This window comes from Xiphophorus couchianus, chromosome 5 (assembly GCF_001444195.1).
Source record: "Xiphophorus couchianus chromosome 5, X_couchianus-1.0, whole genome shotgun sequence".
NCBI lineage: Eukaryota > Metazoa > Chordata > Actinopteri > Cyprinodontiformes > Poeciliidae > Xiphophorus > Xiphophorus couchianus.
In genome coordinates, this window is record NC_040232.1 from 17,094,806 (window position 1) to 17,110,317 (window position 15,512).

At 38.2% G+C, this 15,512-nt stretch overlaps 1 protein-coding gene across 4 annotated transcripts in view; it reads left to right on the forward strand.

Annotated features, from left to right (window-relative positions):
* npnta (nephronectin a) overlaps positions 1–15,512 on the forward strand; it is a 61,668-nt gene that overhangs the window by 28,075 nt on the left and 18,081 nt on the right. For 2 of the 4 annotated variants that reach the window (XM_028018547.1, XM_028018548.1), the window contains 3 exons: positions 5,748–5,843; positions 11,502–11,621; positions 13,290–13,409. In XM_028018547.1, coding sequence (XP_027874348.1) covers positions 5,748–5,843; positions 11,502–11,621; positions 13,290–13,409 — 336 coding nt within the window. The remainder of the gene's footprint in view (positions 1–5,747; positions 5,844–11,501; positions 11,622–13,289; positions 13,410–15,512) is intronic. The other 2 variants (XM_028018549.1, XM_028018550.1) reach the window with 1 other exon arrangement.

The following is a 15,512-nucleotide window of genomic DNA, read 5'->3' on the forward strand; positions in this document are numbered from 1 at the left end:
AATAAATGGATTTTCTTTTAAATATTAAGCCAGTGCATTATTGCAAGTTTTCTGATCTCTTTAAAAGCTCATAATTACAGAGCCCTTTTGTCCGCCACATTTTCTGCCAATTTTGTAGCTGTTCAGCTAAAAAGGTCGTTCCATGTGGGTTTTATTTAAATACCTGGTGCTATAAGAGACTGAAGTTTCCAGTAGGGAAATAGGAGGGCAATTATTTATAATAAAGTGGAATCTGTATACATAAACTTGTAGCCACCTAAAGATGTTGTACTTGACACACATTCCTACAGGTTTAAGTAAGATGTGTGGACAGATGCGTCACCCTGCAGGCTTTCTGATTAACAAGCATGTCAGACACCTCTGGAGCGTTGCTTACATTAGGCAGGAGCAAACCACATGAGGATTTATTGCTGTTGAGACTAAAAACAAGCCCTATGCTATTAATATTAATTTCTTTCAGAGTCAAGTTCTGAGAGATTTGACTTGCTCTTTTAAAGGACTAAATGGGATTTTTAAATCCTCTGAATGGATTATATTCACACAAATGTCATTATGTTCATCCTTAAACTATCAACCACTCTGCTGTCAGGATTAATACCCACTGCACAACGGCAGTTATACCCTATCATTCTTTTAAGAAGGCACTTCATCTCTCCAGCACAGAGAGGGAGGAGGAGAATTGCTCCTGTCGAACACTTTGTTGAGGATATACGACTGTGCTCCTGCTGCACAAATAAACTCATTACGGGATAATCTGTGCAACAGTTTGGCAGCATGCCCCCACCGCCCATCTCAGCATTTTTAATAAGATGATTATTGCTTCCAGGTGGATTTAATTAGCTGGTGCTGACCTGCTGTTTTGACACAATTGAACGATTTTTCTGGAGAGGGATGCCTCCAGACACCATTCTTCTCTTACATCTCATCCGTCAGCCAGATATGTAATTAATGCTTCTTCAGGAATGTTAGATTAGAGCTGTGGTGTACATGTTCAAATAATTTGCTGTATTATTTTTAGAATATTACCTAATATCTAGATTATTCAGTGGTTTTCTTCTCCAAAGACTTGGAAATGATTTAGGAACAGAACCTTCTGTGTTACTGTTTTTTTAACTAACCATCCGCTGGTTACAGCTGTAAGCGTTTAGAGAATTGCATGCATGAAATCTATTTATTTGCCCTGTGTAGCCACGCAAGTTCATCACAGTCACGTCAAACTTTAAGGCTTCATCTCAATAAAATAGAATGTTGCAGAAAACTTATGTTACTAAAGTAATTTAGTTCAAAAAGTCATATAAATACAACTCATATAATACACACTGTAGCTTCACCACATGCAAAGTGCTTTATTTTACGTGTTTATTTCTGATGATTATGACTTTCTGCAAATGAAAAATAATACATTTTATGTCGCACAAAATTGCAGTATTATACGAGAACAGTAGAAGCTGATTTTCAGTAAAAAAAATATTGTCGTAGTACCATATACAGTTATGTGGAATGCTGCTGTTAAGAAGTATAGGAGACCATCATTAACATCTTCCTCAAGAGGGGTGAAGCAAAAAGTAACTGCTTTTTCACAGACTGCTCTATCCATACTCCCAGAATAGGGGAGCTGAGCGGGAGAAACCCCAGAGAATTGTAAAGCAAAGTACACTCAAGAGTTTGTTCAGCAATTGAGCTACAAATTTCACACCAGACACTGCATTGATGCAGGAATCCATGCAAAAGGATTGCTAATTAAGGATCGAAAAAATATACTGAATATATATATATATATATATATATATATATATAGGTGCTTTTGTACAGATTTGTATGAATTGCTTTCAGTTATTTTACCCTATTCTACACACAAAGTGCCACGGTGAGATTCTGCCTTTTGCAAATATATGAAAAATAGAGCACTAAAATATTTACATAATTATTCAGATTTTATCAAAGTAGCAGTCTCAAGTCTCCATGGTCATGATCTCATCAGCTTGATGTCTGTTACCTTTTGAAGTTTTTTCACATTGTTCTCTGCAGAAACATTAAAGAACAAACAAACGGGGCAAGAGGTCAAAACATGCTCAGTTTCTTGTTTTTTTTTAGAGGGCATACCAGGACAGGAGGTGTAGAGTCTGACTGTGTTGCTCAAGACTTTCAAGCCTTTTGTTTTACTGTTTTATCTTGAGGGCCAGAAGTGATTTTTATTTTTTTTTTGCACCTGGATAAGCAATCCCTCTGTTATGCTGATCACCTGATTATTATTGCTTCCTAGCGAAGCAAGTATGTTTTTACTAACATTTAGGTACAATTTCCATTAATTATAGTTGAAGATTTTGCAGATTGTCTCACTGAATATTAAAACATTCACCCAACATGAGATTCTGAGCACTTTGATGAAGGTTTTCATTCTAGGAAGCCTAATATTTTTCTTCATCCATCTTCCCGCAGTGCTAACAGCCAGTGGGGAGAACTGTGTGTAGAATCACAATACACAGAAACTATTTTTGGATGTCTGAAACATAAAACTTTCTGTGAGCAGAGTAGCTCATTAATTTTTAAGTAAATGAAACTGCTTAAATTTCTTTAGACAATTAAATGCAGTCATTAAGCACATATGAAAATAAATGAACGTGAGAGTGCCTTTCATAGCTAAACAAATGTAGAATACCTCCCAAAAGTATTTATTCCACTTAAACCTTTTCATGCGCTGTCACATAACTTCAGACTTCAATACCATAGGCCAACACATGGTACTTTATTATGTGAAGTTGAAGGAACATATCATATTGGCTTCAAGATTGTTTACAAATAAAAAAACTAAAACGTATGGCTTGCATTTTGAATTTAGCTCCCCTGAATCAATAGTTCACATATCCATCTTTTGCTGCAGTAACAGCTGCAAGTCTTTGTGGGTATATCTCTACCAAATGTCAAATATTTCCAGGAATTGTTGCCCATTCTTTGCTGAAAAACACCTGGGTGGATCGCATCTATGGCCAGTAATTTTCAATTCTTGCCTCAGCTTAAAGGTTAAATCTTTTGCAACCTCTATATTAGGGGTGTTAAACTCCAGTCCTCGAGAGCCGCTGTCCTGCAGGTTTTAGATGTGCCACAGGTACAAAACACTGGAATGAAATGGCTTAATTACCTCCTTCTTGTGTAGATCAGTTCTCCAGAGCCTTGCTAATGACCTAATTGTTGTATTCAGGTGTGGTGCAGCAGAGGCACATCTAAAAGTTGCAGGGCAGTGTCCCTCCAGGACTAGAGTTTGACACCTGTGCTCTATATCCATTTTTCTTTTCTTGGATTGCCTTGAATTAGACTTTTTCATCTTCCCCCGTGCCACTTTGAGTTTCCCCATCATTCCTGAAGGAAATAATTCCCACAGCATGATGCTTCCACTAAGGGTTTGGGTGTTCAGGGAGAATTCAAAGATTGTTTATTCCCTCTGTGCCACATCCAGAAAAACAAGAAGCAGTGGATTACATTTATACCTAAAATTGTTAGGAGTTCCTATAATTATGCCAATAGTGACTTTGTTAAAAAAAATTCCTAATGTGCAATTTTTTTTAATCATTTAATAAATGTACTAAAATTAAAGTTGTTTTTTTAAAATTATTTTTAAGTATTAGATTATATTACTGCAATTAAAGGTGAAGTCACTATTTTTTTTCTCATTCTTTACCAGGAGTTCAGGTAGCTGTGAAGGAGGAGGTATATTCTTACAGAAAACACATTATCAAGAGTACAATCTATAAAAAGTCATGGAGAATGGCAGGATGGTGTCACATTGATGAAGAGCAGAGCATGAGCCTTCAGACTGCTTCTGCTAAGGGATTGTTCACTGATCACAATAGCATCTTGCAGTTAACCACAGGGAGTTTCCTTTGTCTGGCCATATTTGCCCCAATCTTATCACATAATCCTGCAGAATCTGTTCAGTGGGGATTGTTCCAAAGAAGCTGCTTTGTTTCATCCAATATAAGATGTGTATCTTATAAAATGTGTATCCTAACAACATATACATTTCTATATATACATTTAAATGCAAATTGGAATATCTCACTATAACTTAGTTGTGTTAAGCGATATATTAGTGACAAAACACATCATCATCCACCTAATGAGCTATGAGTTTCAGTTTTAAAATTAGGGTACAGGAATGTTTTACATTTTTATCTTTGTATTGTACAGACAAGATAGAATGTGGAAGAAAGTGTTTTAATCAGATGTGACCAAAATGAATGTTTTTGGTGTGGATATAACAACTCTAGCACTACAGCACATCCCTCAACACATCATCCCCCCAGTGAAACATGGTGGCCACTATATCTTACAGTGAGAAAGTTTTTCCTCAGCAGGCTCTGCAATTTCTCTGCACACAGCCCTGATACACCTGCAGCATCCTGACACCTAGCTTAGGATGCTATTCGTAGACTTTAGTTCGGCATTCAATACTATCTTCCCAGACAAGTTGATGGGATCAGGGTCACATCGATGTTGAAAGCTTCTCTCTATCAACTTGACAATTCCCGAAGACAGGCATGTCGCAGGGCTGTGTGCTCAGTCCGGCTCTTTTCCCACGATTCACCCACAACTGCACAGCTATCTATTCCTCAACACGTTGCTGAAGTTTCGAGATGACTCCACCTTAGTGGTTTTATAACAAGCAATAGTGAGACCCTCTACAAAGAGAACCAGTACCTGTCCCAGGGGGGTTCTTTGAACAAGGTGGTACTCAACACCAAGGAGGATTAGGGTTAACACCCACCTTTTCTCATTCAAGGGAAGGTGGTAGCATGCAGACAACATCGTTTTCTGGTCAGAAAGGGCCCACAATGCCTGTTCTGCCTCAAGGAATTGAAGAGGGCTGAACTCTCGCCTCAGCTCATCAAGAACAGAGTATTTTAACCAAACTTTTATACTTTTATGTTCTTTTTTATTCTTGAAAACTTGAGCTTTCCTTTAATGTTAAACGTACTACTTGTGTTACCTTACCGTGCAAAATCCCAATAAAATACACAGTAACACAAAAACATCACATTTTGCAGTTGCAAAGTGACAAATTGTGAAAAAAAACCTCAAACCGGTGACAAGTGTTGCTTAAAGGTTGCAAAGTTCTTCCAAGAGGTTATCTTATCTTTCAATAGGGAACCACTTGAATGAGTGTGCAGACTAGTCAAAAGGGCTTATATCATCTCCCTGTCACCCAACAAAAGCTGCTGTTAGTTTTCTGCCAGAGGAAGCGATCCTTGACTGACGGATTGTGCGACGGCCCCACAAGAAGGGAGGGGCTGTCATTCCTGAGTCTCGAGTGTTTGTAATCCACCACTGATTTCCCTCTTTACATGGAAACTCTAGTCAACTTTTAAAAGTCCAGTCACACACCGACAATAGATCTTCTGAATCTGTGAGATACAGTTATCCTCTCAGATCCTATTTCACACTTACCACAAAAAAAGGGATGGAGATGAGAGAAGAAGAAACACAGAGAAGAGAAACAAAAGCAAGCCTGCTGTTTCTCTCATGTCCAGTTCCCACATGTGCAATTGTCTTTTTTGAGTATTGTTTGTCTTTACTGTCCAGGAATTTGATGTTATCAGAGACATTCTAATCCATTGGTTGAAGTTTTCTATTCTTACTTTATTACTGTCTCTCTCTTTTCTCCTTCACCTCTTTATGTCAAACAAATGACAACACCCTTATCCATCACATTTCCCTTCTCCCCACTCTAACCTCTTTTCTTATACACAAAGAAGAAACGCTGGACCATTTATTACCCCTGGTGTGGGATGGCCACCTTCCTGTCTTTCTTCCTGTGGACCATCAGCCAGTGGGAGTAGTGACGGAGGGTGAGATTCTTTGATTAAGCCTCCTCTCGGCAGTTTCACTGCTGTCTCTCAGCAGCTTGCATGGAGCAGCCACCTGAGGGGGCGTGAATGTCACTTTCTGCTTTTTTGTTGCTACTTACTGTCGTCCGTGACAGATGAAGCACCACCCAAGAGCAGATACTGAACTGAAATGCCAGCATGATCACACAGCATGTCACAGTTTCTTACCACAATATATTTTCTTCTTCTTATCACAAAAAAAAAATATTTTCGGCACACAAAAGCAGTCGCTATCCTATTTTTTTTCTGTCCTCAGAGTAAACCTTGTTTCTCACTTTGTAGAAATTATCTGTATGGTCCCAACCTTTTCTCCCCACCAGAGCAGCTCAAGCATGGCCTGTTTTACCTGGTGTTGCCTGCTTTAAAGACAAGTGAATCCCCAGGAAAGAGCTTCCTGCTAATCCCCTCGTCAGTGGAAGAGGCGTGTCGGGAATGCAGCATGGCACACCTCTGTGGGGCTTGACCCAATAAATCAATCCACCCTGCATCGCTTCAGATGTGTCTCCACAGTTCTTTTACCATTCAGTGAACACCCCAAAGGGACTTTCCAACTCGTGGTAGCATAAGTTGCTTTCCACCTGGGGCCAATTTCAGAAGTTAAGCTGTTGTTCTTAGCTGCCTGTTATCTCTCAGTTTTTCCATCAATCTGAGTCTGCACTATTTTGACTGCCTTCTCTCCCCTTGGTCTCTATATATTTTTTGGTTAATATTATCTGTTGCTGTAGAGGTCATTCTGGCTGTGTCTTGTTTGGCTTGTGCTCACGCTCACTGATCTTCCACTATCTGAGAATGCAACTGTTTCAGTAATGCCTCATTTACATTTCTAAGATGTTTTTCAGTCCACCAGGCGAGCAGAGACCTGTTTCTTTGCCATGCGGGCGATGTCCTGTTGCTATGGGGTCTCTGTAAATGCATTAATGAGTGTCCATCATAACTGCTGTGAATATTAAGGGGCAAAAATAATTAATTGCAGAAGAAAATCCCATGGCAAATACCCCTTTTGAACAATACAAACACACTTAATTGTATGTAAATGGGAATTCATGTGATAGACCAACAAAAAGTAGCAAAAAATGTGAAATGGAAATAAAATTATATATATATATATATGCTTTTCAACATTCTTTATAAACAAAAATCTTAAATGCATGCATTTATGTTCAGTCCCCTTAAAGCGAAGGCGTAAGTTCATCAGGAGCTCTGCACTGATTTCTGGATGGACCTTAAACTTAAATTTATAATTGCTACTGAATGGTTTTGGTCAGAACATATAATAGGATAGCCTGGTCAGAGCTATTGCTTAAATCAAATTGTAGATTTGTGGCATGATATGGAAATTAGTACTGATATCAAATTTGTCTTGAGTTTGTTTGAGCTACTTTGCAAAGAATATTTTTGAAATGTATTTAAATTACATTACATAATAATTTAATTACAATAAAAAATCTTTTGACTCCGTGACTGAAATATATGGCAAACATTTATTTTTTATTTGTTAAAAATCTTTAAAATTATTTATCCTTTTCCTTCTACTTTGCAAATATGCACTACTTTGTGTTGATTTATCTACAAAAAAAGAACAAAAATCATTAAACACATAAAAATGTGTGGCCATAGCATGAAAAAAATCAATGACTCTGAGAGAAAAGCATTAAATTTTGTTTTGAAAATCAAAATGAAATTTGAATTACACAAAACACAGAGTCATGTTTCCCTATATATAGTTTATGTTTGCACTTCCAAGACAAATATTCTTGGAAGTTACAACATTGTTGTAATAATGAAACTCGTATCCAATGCCGTTTCACTTGTTTGCCATAAAGAGTATAAATTCCTTATTCTGTACATCCTCTCAGCTTTATTTTGGTCCTTGATATCCTCACTTATAAAGTGATGGTAAGTAAAGCTTTTACATTTTTAAATAGTAGCCCTGTTGTAACAAGTGTTAACAAACTGACCCCTAAGCTGGATATGAAGTATTCCCAGTGATGAAACGCTGCTTTAAGCCTGCTGGCACTTTGTGGGTTTAAAGAGGCAAGCGTTCCAAAGCCTTGTTACAGCCATGGATCAGTCAGCCTGCGCAGTGTCAGTAGATCAGAAACTTTTATTAATAGAAGAGGAGGGGTGTGTGGGTAGATCATAGAAACTGTGCATCTGCTTCATCATTTATCCAGATTAAACTTGCGGTGTCTTTTAAATGGCAAAGGTATGCAGCTTACCCTGCCACGAGTTCACAGTGCTAAAGATGGGGCCATATATAGTGTTGCAAGGGCAGGGAGGGCCAACTTCTGACGTTAAAGGAAGTCTATTTGTAAAGGTTCTGCTGTAGCTGAGAAACAAATGGTAAAATTCACAAAGTGGATAAAGCTGTTTATGTTTCCTAGAACCTGACTTGTTGGAAAACCAAGGCAGGAGAAGGCTCAAAGGCAGCCACATGATTAAACTGACCTTATTTTAACAACAAGTGCTGCTAAGGTGGGCTGAACAATAAAAAAAACTAAAACTGAACCGAGGTCAAACAAAAAATGTAACCAGGACCCAAACTAAAACAATGATTTGTGTAAAGATTAGCAAAAGTGAAAAAGAAGCTGGAACTTTACAGAGACAATGAACAAACTAATCAATAAAACAAAGAAGAAGAAAGCACATCCCCGGTGTTGTACATAGTTTTGTAAATCCAATATTTGTTGGTATGCACTTTCTTTAACTTTTTCCATTTGGCTTGGTATTCCTTTTAAAAAGTAGTGACATGGTGAAATACATCAAAATATACTCTATACAACATCTGCAATTCTTTCAGGTCTATGTTCACAGCTATTGAAATGATACTGGACAAGGCTTTGGAAAATAAAAAGCTTTATCTGTAGGACTGTGCCAAGGTGCCTTATGAAGGAAGCCCATTTAATTAATTTGCATAGGAGATCTTTTTCTTTGGTTTTCATCCATACCTCAAGTCCATAGTAGAACATAGTAAAAAGAAACTAGAACTTCTCTGCATGAGCCAAGGACTGACCTGCAGGATCCTCAGGCTTAATTTTATTTGTAACCCTGAATTTTCAGTAACAACCTCCACATCAAAGACTATCATTGTTAGCATGACTTGGTAGAACTTTGGTGTGATAGGTTTACTGAGTGGAAAAGATTGGATTTCTGAGTTTTTGACTCGTATCACTGGTCTTTACTACTGATTCTCAACATCATGCAATTCTGGCCATAGACTGATTTCTCTGTTCATTCTGGTTAGTAGGTGAGAGGCACATGCATGCATCCTGGACAGGCCACTAGTCCATCATGCTGTTCCAGAAAGACACACCACTACATACAACCATGCACACACACTCAAAACTAATGACAATTTGGCCAATTATCTTAACATGTATGTTTTTGGACTGTGGGAAGAAGCCACAGTACTTGGAAAGAATAACAGTACATAGAAGAAAAAAAGGCTTAAACCTACTTCAGCTTCCTTTTAAAATTGGCAAGCGAGTCTTGTGGTTCAGTATGAACAAGTTCCGCCATCCAGTCCCTCCTTTAATTCTGTGATAACCTCCAACAAGAGTGACACCATATCCTCCATAAGAAAACTTAATTTTAAAAAGTGCTTCAGGAAAAATTGAAATGAAAACTCTCTCTTCCTGTATCATATACCTTTATACCTGCAGGGTACTCCTTACTTCATCTGCTTTTTTTATAGCGAGGAAAGACTCAAGACATGCTTTTATTAAATATTGATTGCTTTCAGACTGTCCAAATGCACACCACAACACATTTAATTCACAACTAGAGGAATAATTAGGTACCAAGAACTAAGGAGCTACATGCCACAGTGAATATCTGACCAACAAGTTCCGATGTAAATAATAATAATGCTGTACACTACAGCAGATATTGACTGTCGAGTATTGAGAAACAGTTCTTCATTCTGAAGCTCTTATCATTAAAAAGCTGCTTCTATGGTAGAACAAATTAAAAACATGGTCTATACTTTACTGCATTTAAAGGTCCAACGAAAGGTTTATTTAAGAAATGTCTGACAGAAAATCGTTGACGCGAGTTAGATTGTAGCATAAATGCCAGAGATTCTTTGGTTTTCTCATTTTGTTTCTTTTCATGCACCTATTTTTTTGAACATTAATAAAATTAAAATGTTGATGGTGAACAAATGCTATTTTTGATACATTTATTATATTATTGCATTAAGCTATGAACCAACAGTAAACCTTTTTATGGGATCTTAGCACCAACAAGTGTTGATAAATAAAAATGAATTAGCTTAGTCAGAGACTTTACCATAGAAAAAGACATTGTTTATCATCTGACCTATATACACAAAAAAACCCAGGAATGGAAGTCATTAGTTTGGGACTTTTAAAATATTTGTTTAAATTGTTGTCAATAAAATATTTTTAAGCAACAGTTTAAAATTTATTGTTTTAATCATCTAAAGCCCTACAGGGTCAAAACTATACATGTTCTCTGATATGTGGACACAACAGTCCCAAGATTTGCCTTATCAAATTGTAATTCAGCAAGTTTTTTTACAATTTTGTGGCCATAAATGAGTTTCTGGCATATTGTCTGGGTTTTGATCACCATACAGGCCAGAATTTCATGTTTGCCTTCCTTTTTCTCACCAAACCCAGTTTTGATTACTCTTTTGGACTTTGACACCGTTGGAATATATGACTATGTGCTAATTGCAGCATTCTTGCTGTTGATGTGAGCTGAAGTTCAAGAATTTCAAGCTAATCCATCTTTGTGTTATCCACTTTGTGGAATGCATCAGTATAGCTGATAGCAAAACATCCTGTTTTTTTAAAATATTACATTTCAGTGGGATCTATAGTTGAGGGAAATATGAGAAACTATAAAGCTAGTTTATAATAAGAACACTATGACTTGTCAGGAGGAGCAAAAGTGTAACTAATACTTTTAAATAATCCAAGCGAAGCAGCTTACATAACACCCTACTTCGAAAATGCTATTATCAAAAACAGACACTTATAATGTTCTTAATTATATCTGTGGTTGACAAGTGAAAATGTCTACTCCGAGAAAAATATAACAGCCAGGATATGGTTGAGCATTTGACAGGTGTTGCTCTTAGAGAGTATGTCTTTCTCCCGTGAGAAAAACTGTCAGCATCCTTCCCTTGTCTGATTTCTGTAGGCTGCTGGTCCACTGTCTTCTGCAGATGTGCAAAAGACAGTGGATCTGTACATATCTGTCAAAGAGTGGTGGTCGGTGAGGGTGATGTCTCCTGGAGTCATGGTGACTCATAGAGTATAATGCAGGTGGTGGGATTGCTGACAGTCGACACTGGCTTTCTGGTAAATCATCAAAGAGAGAAGTTCAGGGCCTGTTGGAACATGGTAACACCTTTACTGCCTTTAAGATAACCCCCACTTCTAAAGCACACACATTAACGCATATACAGACAGACAAAAAGACAATGTCTGACCCACATACAAATGCAGGGGGTGGTTTGACATAGTCGACCCCATCACCTTTGCCCCTTGCCTAATTTCAACCTTGTTTAGGGGAGGGGGGTTGTCTCCTCTTGTCCATTTACATTCTGTCTGTGTCTGTCTCTCTCTCTCTCTGTCTGTCTGTCTGCAGACCTGAATGAGTGTGGGCTGAAGCCGAGGCCCTGCAAGCACAGGTGCATGAACACATACGGGAGCTACAAGTGCTACTGCCTAAATGGCTACATGCTGATGCCTGATGGGACATGTGGAAGTGAGTCTCTCTCACATGCACACAAATTTTATTCTACACTCGGGGTGTACTGGTGTGGGTATTTACTTTCTCTCTTTGCATAAACTCCTCTCTTTCCTAACCTTTATGTACAACCATGGTGTGTTCCATGATACAATAATGCGTGCACAGTTATTATACTTTTTCCTTTAATTCATAGCGGTAAATTAAAGGTATAAGTTTGAGTTATTGACTGCCACACACTTTTTTGTGGCTGTCAATAAGATCCTGGATTATTTCTATTTGAGAACAATTTTTGTCAAAAATGGTTCAACTCAGTTAAGTTAGTTGTTTCCTTAAATCTTCAGTTCAGATCAGGGTGATTGCAGAAAATTAATGTTCCCTGCTTTATCTTTCTGAAATCATATTTTATCATAATTGACCTGTTGTCAATGTGCACTAAATTCCTGTTTGGAAAAATATCTTAAACTTTATATTTTATAATCATTAAAAGCCCAATATTAACATGCTGTTAATAATCATTGTGGATGTATGTGGATGTCTGGTACTGCAAATGCTTGCACCATTGTTCTTGGAAAGTTCTTGCCCTTGGTGATAAAAATGTATTTTTCTGCTAGTGTAAGGGCCCTGACAGCAACCCTGCAATCCTTTGATAGACTGTTTTGATTAAAGCCCCGTGTTGATCTGCTTCATTATAGCCGCTCCTCTCACGGAAAGCCTCCTGTGAAGAGCCCTTACAGCGGTAAAATGAAAAATACAAAAGAAAGTCTTCCAACCCTCTGGTGAATATACAGTTTTTATTGGACGCCATGAGGTTTTCCTTCATAATACGAGCCGCTGCCTGTGCACATCTCCCATCTCCCACAAGTTCAGTTTCCCCCCTGATTACTATTTCTCCACACATTTTCAGTTCAGGACTATATGACTGCTGCTACCTCTTTTTAATTAGCTCCGTTTTTAAGATAAGATAAAAAAGAAAATTAATTCTTCCGCCTTATGAAGTCTGAATTGTTCTCCACTTGAGGCTATGTGAAATTAGTCTAGGTGTTGTTTTTGTGATGGTGTTAACCACCTTGCTTTTCGTCTTTTCTCTCCCTGCTGTGACTTTGATCAATGGATCGCCGTGGCATTTAATCAGCCCAGACTGCCTGTGTCATCAAACTGTACTCCGGGGAGCCTGAAAACAGCCAAAGTCGCTGCAGCAGCATGAGCCCTGCTTTTAATTTCCTTTTTAGGACATGAATTTATCAGGGGAGCCCAAACCATTTCTGCTCTATTATATTATTATTTTGGAGGGTCTTGATCTTCCCTGTGTGAATCAACAGGAAATAGGCCGTACCCTGCCACAACAATACGGTGAAGATGGATAATCAGACTCTCAGTGTAAGAAATGATCAAAGGGCCTGAAGGAGGGAGCTTTGAGCCAAGGTGTGAGCACACAGCAACTGCTCACCAGAGGAATCTAATGATGGCAGAGCTTGTGTTGTTCTCTTGGCTGCATCCGGGGTCAAGCTGGCAAATATCAGAAAAGGCAGACGAGTGGCACTGCTCTAACAAATTGGTCAGAGGATAAAAGAGATGTGTGTGTGTGTATGTGTGGATATGAGGGAGTGGAATAAACTGTTCCTCTTTGAACCCCCTTGTGGCACATGCTTGAGTTAATATGTGGTTTGCTTCTTTTTCCATCAGACGCTCGGAGTTGCGCCATGGCCAACTGCCAGTACGGCTGTGAGGTGCTGAAAGGAGAGGTCCGATGTCAGTGTCCGTCACCGGGCTTGCAGCTGGCCCCAGATGGAAGAACATGTGTGGGTGCGTCCCAGTCTTAATATATCCTCTGGCCTGAAAACTGAGATGTTGCTGATAGACTCCTGTCTACCAGCGACTGAGGTAAAACTGAGTGGGTTTTTTTTAGCTTCTAAGTCATCTGAGGAAAAATTCGAACCAATAACTTCTTTGCAAAATAAATGCAGCCTACTTCCACAAATTTTGGAGCTGCAAACTTTCAAACTACCATCTCACAAAGCGTCCCTCCTCTACGCCTTTCCCATTCAGCTCCAGCAGACTAGTGGTAGCAGCAATTAGCAAACACCTGGAGGAACTTTGAGTTTGCTGAGCTTAAGCTACTTCTCAGTCCAATATTCGTTGGAAACGGCTTAATGGAGAGGGACTGTTATGATGATGTGCTGAAGGTGGAACGTCAGAAATAGCAAGCTTCTTAAAGAGACAAAGGCCCAATTTCAAGGTGTTAAATTGCAACACCAAGTTTTTTTTAAAGTCATTTTTGATATATACAACATTTTTATAACAACTGAAGATAACATAGTTATTTGACTGCTATAAAATGGCACTATTTGCTCGGACAATACATAATTTACCTAATGCTTTACTAACAGAACAAGCATCTCTACATTTTGTGTAAATAATCATCAGTTTCTCTGTAAATAACTGCCCATATCATAAAACTGCATTTAAGAAAACGATTTTGACATTTATGATATCAGAGTTTAAAGACTGAAATCCACTTCAGTCTTGGTTTCTATCAGACTAGCCTTGAGCTTCAGCCTCAGAGAACACAATCTGAATTGACACTAAATGAAGGCGATACATGAGTTATCCACTGCACCTAAAATGACTTCTCACAACTTTGTAACAGAACTTGCCTTAAAATGTCTTAACAATCTCTTTTGAAAGCAAAGCAGTCAAAGTGGGAATATCTAAAATATTTTTCTGTTAATTTTTCTTCCCCTTGTCAAGAATACTATAAATCTATCACTGCTCCTGCCCACAGAGAGATTCCACTCCTCTTACAGTCTGTCTATTTCACAGCAGAAAGAAACCAGTCCTCCATTCATCACAGATTTTTTTTGGTGCTGCAGCTTAGATGGGTAACTTAACAGATAAGATGTGTGGAGGGTGGGAAGGAAGGTTAAAGCAGTTAACCTATGTCAGTATTAATACCTTGGTTGCTACAGTGTGTTCCTTTAATATTGCCTTTAACTGCTGGTTAGATATTGTGTAGGCAGGTTTCTCAGGCAGACATCAATTTTGGAAGAATGACAAAGGGAAAGAGAGTCTGGAGCTCTAAGAAGTTGAAGTGTGGCTTTACATTAGTTGGGTCTTATTTTTTAGGGTGATGTGTGCCATCTGTCTATGGAATGCAAGTGAAAATTAGCCTATTGGCTAACTTTGGCATATTGACAGAAATGTTATTAATGGACAGTGTAATAGAGAAATGCATTCAAATTCAAAGCATTTTGGGGAAATTTCTATATAACTATAGATTACAGGATAAGGAATATTGCAGGAATAATAAATAACTTAACTCAATACAAGTTTTTTCAGATATGTCATTATTTTGCGAAGCACTGGAAGACTACCAAAATTATCACCAAGTTTGTTACGGTGTTCACACACAAGCCAGACACAAATATCACCCAAACCTGCAATGAACTGGAATTTCCTGAACACCAATAATTCCCTCAATATTAAATTTAAACATTGCTGCAAGATGGCAGACTGGTGACCAAGAACTCTTTGGTTTTAAAATTGATGGCTTCAAGTCTTACATGCAGCTGCCCACATTGCCAAGTTACAAAAACATCTGGAGAAAAATATAATGGCCAGATAAGACAATGATAGAGTTATTTCACAATGAGAAGATGTGTGTGAGAATGAATAAAGTTGATTCTTCCACCGTTGTGATGTAGGAAGCAGCACCTTGTGGGGTAAAACCTGGACCTAACTGGGTGTTTTAACAAGACAATGACCCCAAATACACATTGAGATTTTTTGTGAGGATAAAGCAAGCTTATAGGAATCTTTTGGGATCCTCTCCCCAAAATTCCAATATCAACTTCATTGGAAATCTGTGCATCATGGTTAAAAACTGGGTTGATGTTAGAAAACCAACCA